We start from the raw sequence: 21,468 nt of genomic DNA, 5'->3' as shown, positions 1-21,468 counted from the left end.
AGAGCGACGTGTTAATGAAAACGGCACAACAATATACTCCCGCCACAGTTAAGAGCGCTCCCTCGCTCAGCCGCATACAAAAGCTCATCAACATTTTCCACTGTTCTGCCTGTGAGGCATCGATCGGCACTCTGAGGTATGGCGGCGGGGTCGAGTAAACGGCCCGACGTGTGCGCGGGAGGGGCGCGAACAATTGAATTGGCTGAGGGCACCAGTAAGACAAAACTAATTAGCTAGTACACGTGACAAAACCACCTGTTATGTTTCTTTCCTTGCTACACTTCCTCTTCAATTGCAGCTACGCGGCCTTCGCCGTTTTTCACGCCTTGTGTTATGACACACATGTCCGCCTCATTTCCTGTCAATTGGCGCTCGGGGTTGATTTTTTACAAACTTGGCAAGGGGGCGCGTCCGAGTGTGAAATCTCTGCTTCAACTTCCTGTTCAAAAATGAAAGCCCCCTTTGCTAAGGTGGCAATAACCGGATTGATATTGCGCTTCACTCAAGGGAGTTCGCCGCAATATCATCTGGTTTGGAAGGACATTCTATACAACAAGTCGAGCTGATGCGGCATCCTCCACGTTTGTCTGAACCAATCACGGCCACGCGTGAACATTTCAAAATGTCCTCTCCGTTCATGTCGACGGGGGGAAACGCACCAAGCGCCTCTCGCTGTTCAACATTCAACAAGGTTTGTTTGTTAGCTTCCTCTTTTCGTCACAGTTGCATGTCCCGCCCCCAAACACAATGTCGCTCTGTGATTGGTCCGACCCAGTCAGTCGGCGGAGATCAACGGGAGTGGTCCAAGCTGTATTCTCCGGAGTTTGGGAACTCACAAACACCAGCAGAATTCATCTTGCCAGAGCAAGGTTACCCCTTTGCATGCTGGGAAGAGAAATATCGGCATCCTGAAAATACCCGAGCGAGAAATCACAAGGAAGATTTGACAACTTTGCCATTACTGCGAATGCGCTTCAGTTCATCTGGACCGCGAAATGTCTTCGCATTTAGTGGGTGGAGAGGGGCGGGCCACGCTAAGGTCAATTTCTTGCACGAAGACTTTAGTCGACAAGCGTGTGGGCACACGGGCAGACGGCGCCAATTCAACTTATTTTGTACTTGTGCAGGCTGATTTTCATTGGAAGTCTGAACACAGTACACAATACAGTCGTATTGCCTCGTGTTAGCTTTGCTCCGATTTTCCTTCTTAAAGGCTTGTCAATTTTCTTTCGATGGTTGTTTGCATGTTCTGGTGTGGAATTTGTCTTGTTGGTTCATCAAAGCACCTTGTCAACACTTGTTTTGAAAGGTGCTATACTGTACAAATAAAAGTTTATTCTTATTCATGCCGTTTATGCATGAAAGCATGTGGACAAGATTCTCCTCCAAGTCCAGAAAAAAAGAAAAAGAAAAAGTTGCCCTGCTGCCCACGGGATGTACACTTGCTTCTTTTAGAGAACGTTTGTCGAGGGTGGACATATTTCAGTGTTGCTATAAAACGGAAAGGACACATGCGAACGGAAGCTCAGAAAAGTCTTTTCAGCCAACGCAGAACGGGAAAGCTGGAAATTGGGAATGAGCTGAATGATTGAAGCAGGTGCACACGTGATGATAATCAGCCCAATTTAGCCATTTAGTCCCCTCCCCTTTGCGATCAAAGGAGCGCTCGGAAAATGGTAAAGCGGCGTGCGGGTTCGATCGGTTGAAATGCCTTTCAAGTCACGTGTTAAAGGTCGCAGGTGGTTCTGGAACGCATCCGCTACCATTTGCTGTTCTCACGTCTGCGCATGTTAGAAAAACACGAAGGCTTCTGGAAATAGCCTAATTGCTCCTTTCTTGCCATCCCCGCAGGTACTTTGCCATCCCGCCGCCCACCATCTGCCAACGCCAAGAAATGTCGACAGCGGTTAATAGCGGGCCAACAAAACCATGTACTGCCTCGGGATGGAGGGTGAGGGTCAAATAAAGAGCTTTTTTTCCCTCCATTTATTCACACAGTGTGTCTGGAGGTACGGACAATCGAAGGGGGAAAGCAATTGACTTTTTGGAGCTTTTAGCAGTGTTAAAATGCTAATTCCTCACCAAAAACCACAACGGAAGGGGTGTTTTCCTCCAGTCGCCCCTCTGAGAAATTCGACCAGCCCCTCCCAAACTGAGAAAACGAGCGGGTGCTCACTTTGTGACATCATTAGGTGCGGACACCCCCCCGCACTGCCTCTGCGGACTATACACACACGCCCACTTTCTCTGAGACCTCCTTGAGGTAGTACCTTGAAGCCTTTTCTTCCAGTAGCATGTTGTGGAAGGCGCGCAACTCCAAACCTGAACTCGCCTGTGTGCTGTGAAATCTCTTCGGTGTTTATTTCCCACTGTGAACAATTTACATGCCGGCTACCGTAAATCCCCCAAAGCCACAACCTAAGTGGCGGCCGGCCTCTCGACTGATTGGCCTCGGCGCAGGTGACGTGCCAACGTGACCGATAACTCCGTTAGCTTCCTAGAGCTAATTGGATTAGCGCTCGAGGCACAACAATCGCCAGCTGAATGACGGTGGCGAGCGGAGATGAGGGGGAACCGAGGGGGGTGGGATTGGGGAGTCGTTTGGTGGCGGAGGAGGAAGTGCCAATTTTCCAGCAAAATGACTTTTGCTGCAGGTAAAGAGGCAAAAGTCTCTGCAGGAGGAAATACAAGAAGGAGGAGATTCGATGCCGGCCGACGGTAATGTGGCGTAAAAGAGAAATGACACGTTTACGCCGCAGCAAACATTAATTACACGTCGTAATGGGAGGCGATTGCGGCCGTTAGCCGGCGGCCATGGACAAGGGAAGGCGTCGTTTCACATTTATATAAACATCAATTAGAGCCACCACTCTTTGCCTCTTGCTACATCATCAACTAAGAGACTAAGTGCAATTTATGGAGAAATTGCGTGGGAATGCTGAACGCTGAATGCTAATTGCTGAATGTTAAGCTGAACACCTATGAAGGAAATTAAAGGACAAGTTGTTAAGATTACAAAGTAATTACAAGTAATAGAAGTAATAGTTGTAGTCATATTCCGTAAGTTGTGTATTTAGTGCATTTCCAAATATGTTTTTATTAGGGATGCACGATAATGCTATTTTCAACCGATACCGATAAAGCAGTCATTTAGAAAGTGAAGATGTCGATAATTGATAAGTAAGCCGATAATTGTTGGGAAAATGAACTTGAATACAAATATCCGTTTGAGTCCTCCGATAAGTGGAACATGCACAAATACATTGAAAGATTGTGTAAACGTGACGCAATGTTTCAATGTATGTGAAGCTGAATTTTATTGATATGAGCCGCAACCACAAAAGATGGACCAACGTGGCATGTTTATCTATTATTATCGGCGGATTTCTTTATTATCTGGTTTATCTGTATGAAACCACATTGGTCGATAATTGCCGATCATTTTCGGCAAACTTCTTTATTATCTGGTTTATTTGTGCGACGTGAAATTGGTTAAGTGCCAATAATTATTGGCAGATTTCTCTATTAGCTGGTTAATTAATCAGCCAGCCAGCGATATTAGCGTGCATCCCGATCCGATTTCATTGTAAAGTACAATTTTATACCTCACTAAAAGTTGCATTCCTTGCCGTCGATAAGAATAAATGATTATTTTATATCATCTCTGAGGTGCTAAAAAAAATCTAAATAAAATCCAAAACTTTAGCACCAAAGTCGCTGGTCAAGTTGGGAAACGGGTGTTTTGGTGAAACCAACCAACCCAATCGGCCAATGCTGAATACTAATAAACAATAAAAAAAAGAGTTTGTTTTGCTCCCTTACATTGTCAAAAACACAAGCTTGAAAGATCAATCAAAAAATATGTGGAAGTTTCAAGCCACAGAGTCAAGTCAGATGGGAAGAGAGAGACTGGAAGAGTCACAGAAAGTCTTTGGAAAAACCTTTTTCATGGATTCCATTTCTTCTGCATTCAAAACTTGACTGAAGACTGAAGTTTAGGTTCCTCCGGAATTTTCATGATTTGCAATTTTGGGGAGCAGTGCCAGGCCACGGTTGCAAAAAAACAAAAACAAAGTGCAAGCGAGGGAAGGAAGTGGCTTTGACGCAGGCCGTCAAACGGCGGCGCCGAAAAGTGCTGAGCGGCAATTGGGAAGACGGAGACAAACGAGCGCCGCTCTGATTTATCCCAGCGGTGGACGTTGCTTTAACACTTGCGCCGTGATTTGTGGCCCCCCAGACCAGCTGCCAAAGAACCCCCCGCCCCTTTCCCCTCCCCCATCTGGCTCCACCTCGATCAATACGCCTGTCAGAATTATGGCCTTAAATTACTGTCCGCTTGCTCATTACCAGCCCGAGATCGATGCAGCGCGCTTTGCGCGTCGTTGCCGTGCACCTGCCGATAAACGGCGAGGCCACGCCGGCGCTTTGAGGACGGAGGGACATAAATCTCCTTGACGCCGCCGTCCTCGGCAAACGTCGGCCGACAGCCAAGGTAAACGTGACCTCGTGTGTCCGGCGCCACTCCAAAAAGAAGCGGCTGTCCATCAGTGGACGGCCGGAAGGAAGGAAGGAAGGAAGGAAGGAAGGAAGGAAGTCACTTTCATGCCTTTTAGACTACAGGTTAGTGTTAATTTCGCCAAGGAAAAGCACAAAATAATTTTGTCAACAGACATTTTTCACCGGCCTAAAACCCACATTAGAGTCAGATAAATAAATGTCTTCCACAAGTCAGTAAGTAAGCTGAAGAGTCTTCTTCTTCGCCTGAAGACTTGCGTCCATTTCCCCGCCACTCTTAAGAGGCGCTCCCCCTAGTGGTTTGCCAAGGAATTGCTCAATAAGTCATGAACAATGGAGCCGTTATAGGGACTGGTTATTAGCTACTAATATCGCGATACTTGCGTCGGCTTGCGTATGGATAATCTATCGGGAGACAAAGTATCACAATTGATCGCGATATCGATGTATCGTCACACTCCTATTTCAACGAATTGGTAGGCTTCAAAGTCGGGTTGGCCTTTCCAAGTGGAGCGCGTCCTGCTTTGTTCGCGTTGTATTGCGAGTGGCGCTGGTGTACCTAATCAAATGGCCACAAATAAAAAGGCAAAGCCTGACGTCATCGTTGTTGTCGGTGTTGTTGTTGTTGACGGCCGGCACGTTGTCAGCGCGAGATCACAGCGCCTCATGTTGGAACATTTTGGAGACGCGCACACAAACGCGCTTAATTAGGATTTTGTTTGGCAGCGTCGCCAAAGCGCGGCGGCCTCTGTGGAGAATGAAAAGAGAGACGAAACGCACGCACGCACGCACGCACGCATGTTTGAGGTGACAAGAAGAAGACGAAGAAAAGGAACAAACGCCCACGACACATCGCAAGCCCCAAAAAAAAAAAAAAAAAAGGAGAACGACACGACACCTGCTTGTGTGCTCCAACCAGTTCAAGTGCTTCACGTCCAAAGCTTTTCTTACGTTTGTTCATATATATATATATATATATATATATATATATATATATATATATTTTTTTTTTTTTTTCAATTTAAAAAAAAAAAGGTAGCTGTATCATTTCAACCTTTAAGTGTTTTTGTTTTAAAGGACAAAATTAGAACAAAGTTAATTGATAAATAGAAAATACTTTGTCAACGTTTTTCCCCCATAAACATTCCAACCATGACAAAATATTTTATTTTTTTTTTTACATTCTTAAAGTGCACAAAGTGATCAGGAAAAGAAAGGTAAACAAATACTTTATCATATACGGTTTAGGGATGTAACGATAACGGCAATATTGTGATAGTGATATTAAATGCCACAATTTAGTGCAATTTAATTTTCATTGGGGATGTTTTGGCTCGCTGTGTTTAAAGTCTATGCTAATTGTCAGATGAAGGGGAACATAATATTCCTGTCAAGCAAGTCAATGTGTGCGTGCATTAACAACTTAACATCATAATAATAATAATAACAACAATAACATAACATCGATGTTATGTACAAAAGCACAATATTGTTTTTTTTTGTTTTTTGTTTTTTTTACACTATCATGACCTTTTTCAAACATCGCCAACCTCCCACAATATCGTGATAATTATCGTATCGTGAGCTTCATACTGAATGATAATCAGTTCAATATTCCTTTTCACCAAACAATTTTCATCCTGATTGGGCAGATTATTATTTCACAACCCTTTTTTCTTTCCTGCGGTGCGTTTTGAAAAGGAGGCTGCTTGAAAAGGGAACACTTGACGTCACGTTCGAGTGAGCAAGACGTACAAACAATCAAGACGTCTTCTTGGCTAGGATGGGGGAAAAAAAAAAAAAAAAAAAAAAGACAGCAAGTTGACGCTAATGAGCCGTGATGCAAGTCGGCCGTGGCCTGGTTTCCATGGCTACCAACGGCAACCGCCATCAAGGCCATAAATGTGCGTGCGTGATGACGACGACTTGCTTGTGGAACAACATCCAAACTTTGACTGTGTTTTTTTTTTTTAGCGTGCTCAACTCGAGCGCAAAAGTGCCGTCGCGCGGATCACAAGCTAGAAAAAAGGACCAACAATAGAAACGAAATCCATTTTGGCGATATTACAGCAGGCAATTTTTGTATCGATTCAATATACGGCCAGATTGATATTTAAACATCCATTTTTGATGGAAACGTTCAACAAAAAGCCTTACTTATGGTTCATGGAGCAATGTTATATTAATGGAAGATTAAGCCTTCATATTTTCATTTGAATGCCGTTCAAACAACCTGCCGACGTTTCAGTTCAATACATTCTTCAAATCCTAAATTTACCGAGTCGTATTTTGGAAATTTCAGTTCAAATGAATTGACTTACAGATTTGGACCGGGATGAATTGGTATCAAATGGAATCGTGATACGGATCCAATTGCCAGACGGAAGGCAAGTCACACCCGAATAGAAAGCAAGGTCTGCAGAAAAATGATTGACTTTTATCGGAATCTTTTTATAAAGCCGGCACAGCACGAAGCAAAAGGGGCATGCGTGTGCGCCTGTCCCCAGGTAGGCGCGCATGTGTGCGCGCAGCAAGGTCACTTCATCCGTCTGTCGGTTTTAACGCGACCTTGCAAACGCCACGCACGCCGCGGGGGTGTCGACTGGTCTGGGGATTTCAAAAAAACAAAACCCAAACTGCCATCAAATATGGATGGCGCTCCACACGATTGCATTTTCTCCATTATGCACAATCGAATGAGCTCCCATACAAGACGTGTCGGTTATTGTGACACATTCAGACCGTCAATCAAAAATTGAAAACAAAAAATCGAATCAATTGCACCTTTCAAAGACGATAACAGAAAAGCAACAACATCACTTCAAAAACAAAATTCCCTCTTTGTGAACTGAAATCAAATAAAAATGCTTGAAAAAAAAAAGATGCCAGGATTTGTTCAAGGTCACAAAACGTTTGCCGACAGCTTGAATTTGTTTTGTTTTTCTTGTACATGTTGAAAATGTGCTTGAGACAAGACAAGGCAACATCTGGCAAACATCTGGCCAACGTTTGTGACCTTGAACCAAACAAACGCTGTTGGATTAAGTCAAGCTGATCTTGTGGAAAAAAAAAAAACTACCAATACTAACTAAAGTAAAACGATGACATATTTTTGAAAAATGCAATGAAAGCAAAAGGAAATTAAAAGAGGAAAGCTTTGGAATGAGCGAATCATCCGGTTCATCATGCTTGAGCTTTTTGTTGACCGATTGTTGCTTGAGTGGATGTTTGACTGCAATCGCCAATTGACCTTTGACCTTCCACTTGAGTGGATATTTTGCTGTTGCTTGAGCAGATTTTTCAATAAAAGAGAATGTTGTGAAAGCTTTGAGAAATTCACAGTTGATGTTGACACTTTTACTTCACCTTGCAATCAGGATTATTATACTTTTGGAATTTTTCACTTTTCTTACTTTTTATTTTGTTTTGCATTTTGTTTTTTTCAATTGAGTTCCTTTTATTAGTTTTCAGGGTGGTTCTGTTAGTTTTTAGTTATTTAATTAATGCTTAGTTTTAGTTAGTTTCAGTGTTAGTTTAAAAAAAAGTGTATTACTTGTGCACAATATAAAAAAAAAAAAAAACAGCATAGGAGTGACGTCATCTTTTGGTGCTTTTCTATTGGCTGCTGTGAGATGACGTCACTTCTTTCAAACGTCCTTATTCCGGTTCATATCAAAATAAATCAACTTCAAGTCATCCCCAAAGGCTCTTGTATTAAATTAATGACTAAAACAAAGGACATTCTTGCTATCATTATAATTTTTTTTTTTTTTACATAAAATGTAATTTTGTTTTATTTTAGAAGGGATTTTCGTTTTATTTGAGTTTTTTCGTTAGTCTTAATTCACAAAATGACCTTGGTTTGAATTCAAAGTGTAATCATCTGCAGCGATGGATACAAAAAAAAAGAAATGAAAAAAAATAGATGACACGATTGTGAAAATTGCAAACGTGAGGCGGTCATCCAATAAACATGCGCCCAGAGGCGTTTCTCTCAATATTGGGGAATCAATTCCGGTTTTGTCCTCATGATATTTCCGATGTGTACGTGACTACTCGCGTGTTGCCTTCCCAGCATGCACTTCACCTCTCGTTCTGCCACATTCTGATGCCGATGATGTGAAGGGCCCGGGAGGATCACGCCATCGTCCTCTTCATCCTCCGAGATTCACGTTTCAGCTTGGGGAGTCAAAAACAAAAAAACAAAAAGAAGAGAAAATGTGAGTCACTGGCAGTAAATGACTTACGTGGAGCATGAAAGGAGCGAGCGGCATCAATTATTGATGGGAAAGATTTGAGTTTGCGCATCCGGAGGACGTTTGTTGTCCAAGTGTGCCGAGTTGCTGGCAGCCTTTCAGGAATGCTCTTTTTTCCTTCCCCAAAAAAACATCAGCATGTGATCACACACTTGTGCCAAGGCGGCGGCTGTCGAGCGAGCGAGCGAGCGAGCGAGAGCCACTTTCATCCCGGTGTTACTTGACAGCACGCGCCGTCTCGCCTCTCAACGTATCAGCGTCAACGTTTGCTTGCGAGGGAGCCCGCAAACGCTGGCTCGGGTCCCAGTCAATTCCCACGTACGCCTGCGGTCCACGTGCCCAAACGGATCGGACGCAAACGCGGGATGGAAGCCGGAGACTTGGCTTTGTTTTCTTTTTTCCCCCGGCGGGTGTTTGTTTGCAGGTGAAATGCATGCACAGGTATCACAAAGCATTACGCAAAAACTTTCCACGTCCCCTGTGTCTCTTTTGCTTGTTTGACAAAAAACAAACTTGCGGCTCTGCTTGCAACTTGACTTTGGTTTCATTTGGCTGGATCAGCACTTCATCCATCCATCCATTTTCTTGACCGCTTATTCCTCACAAGGGTCGCGGGGGCTGCTGGCGCCTATCTCAGCTGGCTCTGGGCAGTAGGCGGGGGACGGCCTGGACCGGTCGCCAACCAATCGCACACAAGCACACCGACGGGACAATTGGGAGCGCCCAATCAACCTGCCATGCATGTCTTTGGAATGTGGGAGGAGACCGGACGGAGTACCCGGAGAAGACCCACGCGGGCACGGGGAGAACATGCAAACTCCACCCAGGAAGGTCCGAGCCTGGACTCCAACCGGAGACCTCAGAACTGGGAAGCGGACGTGCGAACCACTCGACTACCGATCAGCACTTCATAAAAAACAAAAACAAAAAACAACTTTGCGACACTCCCGCCCGCCGACATATATTCATATGTGGGAATTCTGAAAAGCATTCCCACATATGAATATTTCAAACACACCTTGCAGCAGCCAATTTGCTCCCTCAGTTATTCCAGCTGTGACGAAGAAAATATGGGCTTGAAATATTGGTTATCGGTCTCCTTGACTACTAATAATCTGTATCGGCCTGGGAAAAACCGTTATCGGTCTATCACTATTATAGACTGAAGAAAATCCCCCCCAAGGGTCCTTTTTCCTCCGTGACGGGGGATGCGACAAACGACCTGCGGGTGGGCAACTCATTGCAATTGTGTACATTTGACTTTGTTGACGAGCTGCCGAGTTCGACTGGAGGGCGAGTCACGCAAAATTGCTTCTTGTGTAAATAGTGCGGACGCGCCCCGGCGAGGACTCGCGCGCGCTCGTGATGAATTGACGACAGCGACGGCGGCGGTGACAAATGGCGCCACAAAGCAACGGGGGCGTGAATAACAAACTGAATCAAATATGAAATGCATTCAACGCTGGCGCTGACAGCATAATCAATCCGCATTTGGGCCTGATCTATTGCCCGCTACTACACGCAAAACCAAAATAAGAAAAAAAAAAAAGGACATTTTTTCCCCTCATTTGCTTGCATTCCAAATGACTTGCTGATGTTTTTTCCACGTATTGTTTCAGATTTTTCTTTCACATTGTTGGACACAGAGACGATGTCCTCAAAAGCACAGTTGGTCAGTTAGTGAACGAGCGACTTGATGGTTTCAGTTTTTCCAACAGTTCATTTGTTCATTTGTGTGAGTGCATTTTCCATTTCACTCACCAAAAAAAAAAAAAAAGTTTGCCGTTTAGTTGGTTAGCTAATCTCGTTTTGATTGCGTTTGCTCTTGTGCGAGTTGTCAGTTGGCCATGTCGTCATTGAGTGAGCAAATGATTTTACAGTTTATTTCTTTAAATCGACATTGTTGTTTATTTATTCGGCCACTTGGCTAATATGATGTTTTTTGTATGTGTGAGTTGAATTTGCTCAACGTAGCAGTTTTGCGTTTACGTTAGGTTATTGAGTTATTTTGTTGTTAGTTAGCTAATAATATGCTGTCATGCCAGTTTGTCATTTAGTTCATTTGTCATTTACTGGGTGAGTATTTGGTGAGTTAGCTAATACTCCGTTTCACAAGTTGGTTTAGTTTGTCATGAGGTTAATTAGGTAGCCACAGCTAACGAGTCGTGTCGTGAGCGAGCGTTTTCCCGATACCGGCGTGTCCAGACGAGCGACGCCTTTTGGCGGGAGGCTTCTCCATCCATCTTTTGCTGGCAAAATAGAAACGGAGCGGGAAAAAGGTCAACGCGCTAATGCACAAAAGCGACAGCAGATGCATCACCTCGGCCCACGCACACTTTCGACAATTCATCCCTCATGCGGCCGACACTCCATTTACACGGACAAAAAAAAAAAATGGCGTCTAAATGGAAAAGGTGGCAAGTTGCTTTCTCGTTACACTCACTGACTTGTCGTACGGCACAACAAATTCCACTAGCATATTTTCAAAAGCGGATCAACGTCAACAAGGTATTTTGTTACCGAGCCAACTCACTGTTTAGTGATAACGTCATCATTGAGTCATTTTAGTTCACTAAAACTCAAAATAAACTAAAACTAAAAATTTTGTTCACAAAATAAAATAAAAACTAAAATGCATTTTAAAAAACAAAAGCTAACTGGAACTACATTTTATGTTGACAAACCCTACCAATAAATATAGCAAAAATGTCCTTTCTTTTCATCTTTGGCAATTAATTGTATGCATGAGCTTTTGGGGATGATTTGAAATGTGATTTGAAGTACATTTATTTTGATATTAACCAGAATAATCATGTTTATATGGAGCCCCTAAGGTGACATGGTAGAAAAAACAACAACAACTTTGCATTCCCTCGCTTTACCTAAATCTAAGCATGTGTTAAATAACTACAACTAATACAAACTAACAAAACCACCCTAAAATGGAATTAAAACTAACTAAAATTTAAAACACAAGACGAAGTAAAAACTAACTAAAATGAAAATCCCAAATCTATAATAACCCTGGACATCAGTCGAAAAATATAAACTACAAAATAAAATGTATTTATGATTTGAAGTGAAGTATGCTGCTAACCCCTCCGGATTGTTTTCTTTTCTTGCAGCTGTTTTATGAAACTATTGACAGCGTTGATGATGCAAGACATGAGGACGACCCCGAGCACATCAAAATGAAGCATCGCTCTTCGGTGCTAACGTACTTTTTTATTTTATTTTATTTTATTTACATTTATCTATCTATTTTATTTGATTTTTTTTATTCATCAAGCCGCCCATCACAAGTCCAGAAAGTGAAAAAGCCTGGAAGAGTTAATAAATAAAACAATAACAAATAATGTCGAGTGTTTGTCGGCCGAGTGGTATAGTGGCGTTTTCAGGATTTTGCTACCACCCTGTGGCCAAACCACATCATGCCCGTCTTATTAGGCAGATGTGAAACGGCTTTCTCACTTGCATAACCAGAATTTAGTTGAACAAAACAAGTCAATGAAACCAATATGACGTCAACCTCGTGTGTCGCGTTCAAACGTGACAAATCATAATGGAAGGAATATTTACCTTACTCTCGCCCCTCCAGGTAAACAATTTTGACTTTCTCCCTGTGTTTGAGAGGAATGGAGCTAAATTGAAAACCAAAGTCGGCTTTTGGTGCGGACCAAACAAGCGGACTGAAGGACTTTTCTGGTCTGAATGCACCCTCAATTCCCAATAAGCAAAATGCGCATTAGGTTTGCGCATGCGCGAAGGAAAAACGAGGCTACCAGCTATTAATTTGAATGGCGGAGATTAGAGTGGTGCCAATCTTTGTCTAACTGTACACTTTGAAAGCTTGCAAGTCAACTTCCCCGATGTCAGGAAGCCACACGCTATGCATGTTAATAAAAAACAGCAACTTTCCAGCAGTTAAAACGTTTCTATCAGTCGTGTGAGTCTGAGTGGTTGTTCGTCTCTGTGTGCCCTGCGATTGGCTGCCAACCAGTTCGGGGTGTACCCAAAGCCAGCTGAGATAGGCTCCAGCACCCCCCGCGACCCTTGTGAGGAGCAAGCGGTTCAGAAAATGGATGGATGGATGGATGGATCGCATGATTCACACTCCGTCCGGTAGGTGGCGGTAGGTTACCCGAACGCGTATTACCAATCGCTATTTACATCAAATAAGAAGACCCCACATCTTGACATGGTGCCTCCTCGCCAAGCTAGGAAACTACTGCAAAAATAATAGCTCGTTATCGTCTCCTCCTCTTCTGGCGATAACGATTCATAGCGAAAAGACCTTCTAAGCAGCTAAAATGGGGAAAAAAGATAAAGCGGATCGAGGTGAGTTAGTGAATTATTGTATTGTAGTGATTAGAACATAATTCACCCACGGAACGTTGGGACGAAGGGGGAGTTTGTTGGGATGAAAGGATGAAAGGATAAAAGAACAAAATGTTGGTAGGTCTGTGAGCCTCGCGCAGAGTGAGTTGTTGTTGCTGTTAAACGATGAGAAGCTGATATCAATAAACCGCCACCGGACTTCAACACTCTGCCTCCGACTCCCGTCACTGCTCGCTACAGTATTATGTTTGAGCTTCTTAGTTTAGAGTTGATATCCCTGGCTCAACTAGCAAGCGAACCACCTTTTGAATGGGTGTTTAGTTATAGCATGTACATATTGTTTTATAAATCACGTTCCATTCCATTACGTTGTACACATGTATCATTTGTCAACGTTATACTGTTGCATTGTATCGCGCAAGTTCCAGTGTACTTTACGTCTTATGCGGACACGACTTACGTATTAAACCTGTTATGATCTACAGAGAAGAAGTCCAAAAAGCGTTTCTATGAGGAGGAGGAAGATGATGAAGACGTGGTGAGTGGCAAGTCTCAAGAGGCCATACCTGCTGCTGCGGGGAAGCAAGTGGATGAATCCAGCACAAAGCTGGATGAATATGGAGCCAAAGACTATCGTGTTCAGATGCTTCTGAAGAACGATCACTCTTCACGACCCCTCTGGGTGGTAAGATGTCCTTTGAGACTTCATTCCAGCTAAACGTTCTTCATTGTTCTAATTCATTTCGTTTGTTTTGTTTCCCGCAGGCTCCAGATGGACACATCTTTCTAGAAGCCTTTTCACCAGTGTACAAGTATGCACAGGATTTCCTGGTAGCCATTGCAGAGCCGGTGTGCAGGCCCAACCACATCCACGAGTACAAACTAACAGCATATTCACTGTATGCGGCTGTCAGTGTGGGGCTGCAGACTTCTGATATTGTGGAGTATCTGCAGAAACTCAGCAAGACCTCTGTGCCTGATGGAATTGTCCAATTTATTATGGTATGTATTAGAGGTGGACTTTTATTGATATCAGGGCCTGTACTGGTAATGGACAATTAAAAGTGCTCCGATATTACGACACTCAATACCATACTTGATTCAAACTGTTTTTATGACATTCTAGTTGAAGGGTAGTGTAAAACTAAACGCATAATAAAGAGAATTACCAATGTTGTGTATGTAACCTAACACCTTATAGTTTGTCTTGACACATAACTTAGTCTCTGCTAGATAAATGCTAACTTATACTGCGAAGAGGCATTGGCGGGCTAAAGAATGGCATTGACATCACATTAATGAAATGCAACAATAGTCACAGCTTCTATGGTGGTGAATGTCACATTTTTAGATATTTGTTTTTCACCAGCTCTGCACTGTGAGCTACGGCAAAGTCAAGCTGGTGCTCAAGCATAATAGGTAAAGCCCCTTCAAAACGTTTCACTTTGATTGTTTTTATGGTTCTTTATTTCACTTTCTACCTGTGTTTTTGTCCGTCTTCAGGTATTTTGTTGAGAGCACCTTCCCTGATGTGATTCAGCGTCTCCTGCAGGACGAAATGATCCGAAAATGTCGCCTCAGTGCTGCTGATGGGACAGATGGCGGGCTTATTACTGAGGTCGTCCACAGCAAGTCAGCGGTATGCCTCATTTAAAAAAAAAAAAAAAAAAAAATCTTCACTGAGTTTTGTCATGTGACATTTTCAAGCTGAGCCGTGATTGGTCATTCTCTGTTGATATAGCAAGTGTCAAGCCGAGATACATGACAGCGGGTGCATTTTGCTGCATCATTGATATTCCACAAACACGATATTAGTCAGAATACCGTGTGTAGATTAGTGAGGTTTAACGTATTATTGTAAAGAACATTTTGTTATTTATTACTACATACTTGGAGAAAAAACAAACAAACTCACAGATTCATGAATAATTGATACTGTACTTTTTTTTGACAGATCTCCAAGACTGTTGAGGATAAAGGAGGTGCTTCCACCTCACAGCAGTCCACGGACGGTCAAACTTCGGACCAGCAGATCCCTGAAGACATCTTCAGCTACTATGAGCAGATGGACAAGGAAGAAGAGGAGGAAGAAGAGACTCAGACCGTGTCTTTTGAGATTCAACAGGTGCGCATTACATAGTTTGTGTGGCGGCTCATTGGTTCATAGCCAAATGCAGTGAGTGTTGTTCTAAGGGACGTAACACCTGATTATATGTTCTCATGTACCGATAGTTACTTGATGGAAACTTTGAAATAAATGACATGCTCACTATTAAAGTGGTATTCATGTAACTTGTATTATTGTGTTTGTATTTTGCGGTGGTGTAGTAGTAATATTACAGCTCTTGAAATGGGCGCCATTAGAAGAAATGCTTTGGCCATTGAGTATACACAGCAGTTTTTAATCAACATGCTCATCATTGTCTTGTGTAGGAGATGATCGAGGCGCTACAAAAGCGCTGCATTCAGCTGGAATATCCGCTCCTTGCCGAGTATGACTTTCGGAATGATACGGTCAACCCAGATATCAACATAGACCTGAAGCCGACCGCTGTATTACGACCCTACCAGGAAAAAAGTCTGCGCAAGATGTTTGGCAACGGACGCGCTCGTTCCGGGGTCATTGTGCTGCCCTGTGGTGAGAATGCTGATTTAGTGTTGGTAAGGGAGGGTGGAATAATGACAAAAATCTGTCATAAGGTGAATTTAAAATATTTTCATGTCATCGTCTCGCTGGTCGTAACCAGTGATGCCATTAACACATTAAGTTACTACTTGCAGTAAAGTAATCAGACTATAGTTGCTCTTCTAAAATCAGTAGAAGTTACTTGGATCTAGAATATGTTTTATTCTATAGAGTGGCACCTGTGACTACCACAGGCAGTAGCACTTAACTGCCTGCAAGAGACACCAGTGAGCAAGAATTGACATAGATGACTGGAATGAACAGCACACTCTTCTAACCTTATTTTAATGTAAAACTAATTCATAATAAAATATGGAAAAACACCCGATTCCTAACACTATAGTACTCAGTATAATCACTATGTATGTGTGTGTGTGTGTGTATATATATATATATATATATATATATATATATATATATATATATATATATATATATATATATATATATATGTATATGTATATATATATGTATATGTATGTGTGTGTTTTTAAGTGAAGTCTAAAAAGTCATTCTTTTTATTTTATTTTTTAAAATAAATACAGGTAGCAAATTTGTTAAATTAAATGAAAGTCTTTTTTTTTTTTTTTTTTTTTTTTTTTTAAATTATGTTCACTTAATAATACCTTTGTATTAATTTTCATAAAAACAAACTGTTCTTGCACGTCACTGTTAAAAACACGTCAATGAAGTGGCAAAACCGGGTTTCATTTTTTTTATCCGGTAAATGTAACTTGTAATCTAAGTTTGTTATTTTACTGATTATTCACTTTTATGCCTTCTTACTTGCTTGAAAAAGTAACTCGATTACTTTTAGAAGTAACTAAATAATAACTAGCTCACTTTGTGACTATTTGCTTTAAAAGTAACTGTCACTTTTAAAAGTAACTGAATAAGTTACCTGATTACTTAAGCAAGTAATCAGTTACATTTTCAAGGTATCTGTGGCAACACTGGTCACAACATTACGTACATTTGTTGTGCTGCTTTCCAGGAGCGGGCAAATCTCTGGTGGGTGTGACAGCAGCGTGCACGGTACGCAAACGCTGCCTGGTGTTGGGGAACTCCTCGGTGTCCGTGGAACAGTGGAAGTCCCAGTTCAAGATGTGGTCCACTATCGATGACTCTCAGATCTGCCGCTTCACCTCGGACGCCAAGGACAAGCCCATCGGTTGCTCAGTGGCCATCAGCACCTACTCCATGCTGGGCCACACCACCAAGCGCTCCTGGGAAGCTGAGAAGGTCATGGAGTGGATGAAAAGACAAGAATGGGGTCTCATTATTCTTGATGAGGTCCACACTATTCCTGGTGAGTTTAACAAAACCTCATATTTCCTTGCCAGTAACCTGAAATTAGTCTTGATACGCTAATTTTTGTTTTCTGTAGCCAAAATGTTTCGAAGCGTGCTGACCATCGTCCAGGCGCACTGCAAACTGGGTCTCACTGCTACTTTAGTTCGGGAGGACGACAAGATTGTGGACCTCAACTTCCTCATTGGTCCAAAGCTTTATGAAGCCAACTGGATGGAGTTGCAGAGCAACGGCTACATCGCCAAAGTCCAGTGCGCAGAGGTGAAAAGAGCCAAAGAGCTGACAGGAGTCTTTCTTTGAACACCGTCTTGTGTTGCAGGTGTGGTGCCCGATGTCTCCAGAGTTTTACAGAGAATATGTGGCCATCAAAACCAAGAAGCGCATCTTGCTTTATACCATGAATCCAAATAAATTCCGGGCGTGCCAGTTTCTCATTCGCTTTCACGAGCGGCGCAATGACAAGATCATTGTCTTTGCCGATAACGTCTTTGCCTTGAAAGAATATGCCATTCGTCTCAACAAGTATGTCTTTTCACCAAAAATACACGTGTTTTTTTGGTGTTACAGTATTTCACTTCGTACATTCCTCTCTGTGATTGTCTGCTCAAGGCCCTACATCTATGGACCAACCTCCCAAGGGGAACGGATGCAGATCTTGCAGAACTTCAAACATAACCCAAAGATCAACACAATTTTTATCTCCAAGGTAACAAACTGCACCTTCGTTTATTGAGTGCTGTATAAAAGCATCAAAGGGCGAATTTTGCCCTCTTCTAATGAGTTCCTGTCACACTACCCCGTCTTCACTAATGGTTAGGAGCTAGATAGCTAACAGCTTTTCTGATAAAAACCAGGAAGCCTCTTTTTGTTTTGGCCATTTACTGGATGCAAAACATAGTGGGATCGTTTTTAGCCGTTAGCATATTGCTAATGTACATGGGCGGTACCATCGAAATGCTTATGTCACATTGGAACTTAAAACACAATTCAATTCAATTCAGTAACCTAGGACAAGCCAACACTCCTCAAAATAATATACTTAGAGATTTCTGAAGCCAAAATGACTCTAGTCTGTAGGTTTCACCACTCTGGATTAGCTCAGGTGTAGCACATGAGGGTCAAAACTACAAAACGCGTAAACACCACTTTCACCACAAGAGGACAGTACACTATCATCATTGGGTGCAAAATAACACCGTCTCCATTGAAGTGTTGTCATTTTGTTTTACTTGAGGAGTTTTTTTTTTTTTTTTCTTTTTCTACATCTTTACTATCAAACAGGTTGGAGACACCTCATTTGACTTGCCAGAAGCCAACGTCCTGATCCAAATCTCTTCTCATGGTGGGTCACGAAGGCAGGAAGCACAGAGACTTGGTCGAGTCTTAAGAGCCAAGAAAGGTTTGTTTATTTATGTATTTATTTATTTTTTTTATAGTGTTGGAATGGTAACGCAAATGTACACTACGTGGGCGAACAGCCTCTCACATCACCTGTCTTCCTTTTTAGGAATGGTTGCAGAGGAATACAATGCGTTCTTTTATTCCCTGGTGTCTCAGGACACCCAAGAGATGGCGTACTCCACCAAGAGGCAGAGGTTTCTCGTGGACCAGGGCTACAGCTTTAAGGTGTATTTGAACTCTTCCAATGACCAAGATCATCAAATCAATTCAGAAGAAGAATATTGATGAATGACAGATAATAGACTGTCTATAAACATTAGTAAAAACCGATTTATGATTGTCAGTTGTAGAAATCTAGATGTTGAAGCGACACTGAAAGTCTCTAGGTATTGTTATTGATGAGCATTTAACATGGAAAGCGCATATAGAAGATGTCAAATCGAAGGTATCCATCCCAAGCCATAGCTATTTTACACAAGGTTAAAGAATCCTTGAACAAGAATGCTTTGTTATTGTTCTATAATTAATTGATCGTTCCATACCTGACCTGTTGCGTTGAAGTGTGGGGGTATGCAGCCAAAGCCGACACTGAACCCATCTTTCTTTTACAGAAACATGCTATTCGTGTCGTTTACGGTTGTCGATACAGAGACCACACTAATCCAATATTTATACAACTAAAAACTTTCAAATTTAATGAATTGATGGAGTTTAACCGCCTTAAAATAATGTATAAAGCCCATCATGAAATTTTATCACAATATGCAAATTTAAAAAAAAAGGAAATTGAGTACAATGAAGAGGAACGGATATTTTTTCCAAACCTAAATACAGAACAAAACAAAAATAATGATGTACTTCGACTCAAATTGTGGAACAATCTGCATGATAAAAGCAAATAATCTCAATCTATTTGTATTAAAAAAAATGTATAAAAGCACAACTATTGGAAAAATCTATTTAGCACAAGGTCATTATTTTGTTTGTTACTTTGAAAGTGTCTTGAACTGTTTATTTTGTGTTATTTTTTGTGTTAAATTAGGGTCAGATATCACAAGTTTTACTTCTTTCTGTCCCTTTCATTTCTTTTTTCTTTTCAAGAATGAAATGCATTTTTTTTTTTTTTTTTTTTTTTTTTTTTACTGAAGTGGATTTTTAAGGAAGTTTTTTACTGACTGGACTTACCTACTATGGCTTGGCTGGATATATTCCCCGAGATTTTAAAGGCAAATATCTTGTAAAATGGTCATTCCACATCTAAAAGCCATGTCCAATTTCTTAGGTGATCACCCAGTTGGCCGGAATGGAGGAAGAAGACTTGATGTTCTCCACCAGGGAGGAACAACAGCAGCTCCTCCAAAAGGTCCTGGCTGCATCTGATCTGGATGCTGAGGAGGAAACGGTGGCAGGGGAGGCAGGCACGAGACCACAGGTGGGTTGCATAAACCAAAAAATAGATATCAACTCCTAGAAATGGATGTAACGTTCTAACTTCTTTTTCCTTTTTATTTCCCAACAGTTTTCAAGGCGAACGGGGACCATGAGTTCCATGTCTGGTGCTGATGACACGGTCTATATGGAGTATCAGGGTAAAAGCAAAGCGCCTTCTCTGGGCAAAGGCATCCATCCGCTCTTCAAGCGCTTCAGGAAGTAGACGGGCTGGTCAAAGTTTGGACACTCAACCTTATGAGAAGATGGCGAGAAGAGACCGCCACAGCGGTTAGCGCGTCTGTCTCGCAGTTCTGAGGTTGGTGGTTCGAATCCGTGCTTGGGCCTTCCTGTGTGGAGTTTACGCGTTCTCTCCGTTTCCTCCCGCGTTTGACTGTGAAGTATCCGTAGGTGTGGTTGCTTGTCTGCCTCTCACCTGAAGTCAGCTGGGATGGGCTCCGGCACAATCATAACCTTGGTTGAGGAGAAGTCGCATGGAAAATTGGATCAACCATTTTTTGCGGGGACGGGTTTACGACTGTTTGGGCCCTAGTAGACTTGAAGCAGACAGATTTAAGTCTTAATAACTGATGCAAATTGAACAATTTTGTTATAAGTCATGTTAATGGTCTATTTAAATACATGATTATAGAATCGTCAGGTAGGGAAACAGTCAACTCTGATGTTGTCAAACTTTTTTTTTTTTTTTTTTACAGTAAAAAGAATAAAATGGAATTAAAAAAAATCCACCTAATGTTCTTTCTTCAAGCAATTCACACATACAAAATTGTGTTAGGAAGGTTTACAATTTATAATTTGATTTGATTTATTGAACATATAAACATACAAACAGCAGAGAAACAAAAATTTTAAAAAAGAAAAAAAAATCATCACAGCTTACATGTTCAAAAGGGAGTAGGAAGACGTTAAAAACATATCGTGGAGAAATGATGAGATCAAAAAATCAAAAAGAAAATGCAGGTGTGCTGAAAGGAGGTGGCGAAAACTAAACTTTCAATACATTATGAAATATTACGTGAACAACTCAGATCCTACAATAAAACAGTCAAACAGGCAAGAACATCTTATTTCTCAAATGTAATCACAGTTCATTCAAAAGATCCTAAATTTATTTTCTCCACTTTCCATCTTTGAACCAATCCTGATTTTAAAAAGCCATCACAGACTCCATCAAACACTCTCTGTGATGGCTTTGCAGACCACTTCAGAAGTCAAATTAATGGCATGACTTCATGGATGGCAGAAAATTTCCTTCAGCTCAACCAGGACAAAACGGAGGTTTTAATCATCGGTCCTCAGAGAGAAACTTTTACCAAAACTACAAGATTTTAAACCCTCGCAATGCGTGAAGAATTTGGGCGTCATTTTTGACACTGAGCTTACTTTTATTCCTCATGTTAAAAATGTAGCCAAGATTGTTTTTTACCATCTTCAGAATATTGCCAGAGTCCGCCCGTTTCTCTCACAGGCCACCACGGAGGTGCTGATGCATGCTTTTATTTCTTGTCGTTG

At 41.8% G+C, this 21,468-nt stretch overlaps 2 protein-coding genes across 4 annotated transcripts in view; one reads left to right on the top strand and one right to left on the bottom strand.

The window, feature by feature from the left end:
* Nucleotides 1-12,500, bottom strand: part of LOC144009107 (RNA-binding Raly-like protein) — a 47,648-nt gene extending 35,148 nt beyond the window's left edge. Inside the window, exons 1-2 of one of the 3 annotated variants that reach the window (XM_077508624.1) lie at nucleotides 12,351-12,500; nucleotides 8,603-8,694 (exon numbers count right to left, since the gene is read on the bottom strand). In XM_077508624.1, the coding sequence (XP_077364750.1) occupies nucleotides 8,603-8,619 (17 nt within the window). In that variant the 5' untranslated portion in view covers nucleotides 8,620-8,694; nucleotides 12,351-12,500. Of the gene's footprint in view, nucleotides 1-8,602; nucleotides 8,897-12,350 lie in introns of those variants that run through there. The other 2 variants (XM_077508623.1, XM_077508625.1) reach the window with 2 other exon arrangements.
* A 435-nt stretch (nucleotides 12,501-12,935) lies between these two features.
* ercc3 (excision repair cross-complementation group 3) lies at nucleotides 12,936-20,680 on the top strand. The gene is made up of 15 exons (XM_077508408.1): nucleotides 12,936-13,109; nucleotides 13,595-13,794; nucleotides 13,875-14,111; nucleotides 14,479-14,528; nucleotides 14,613-14,748; nucleotides 15,064-15,234; nucleotides 15,543-15,747; nucleotides 16,790-17,104; nucleotides 17,183-17,367; nucleotides 17,426-17,628; nucleotides 17,716-17,812; nucleotides 18,388-18,505; nucleotides 18,614-18,732; nucleotides 19,790-19,939; nucleotides 20,027-20,680. The coding sequence occupies exons 1-15, from the start codon at nucleotides 13,082-13,084 to the stop codon at nucleotides 20,159-20,161; spliced, it is 2,349 nt and encodes a 782-aa protein (XP_077364534.1). The 5' UTR covers nucleotides 12,936-13,081; the 3' UTR covers nucleotides 20,162-20,680.
* The last annotated feature ends 788 nt before the right edge of the window (nucleotides 20,681-21,468 follow it).

Source organism: Festucalex cinctus, chromosome 20 (assembly GCF_051991245.1).
Source record: "Festucalex cinctus isolate MCC-2025b chromosome 20, RoL_Fcin_1.0, whole genome shotgun sequence".
In the NCBI taxonomy this organism is placed as follows: domain Eukaryota; kingdom Metazoa; phylum Chordata; class Actinopteri; order Syngnathiformes; family Syngnathidae; genus Festucalex; species Festucalex cinctus.
This window is presented reverse-complemented; position numbering and strand designations above follow the sequence as displayed.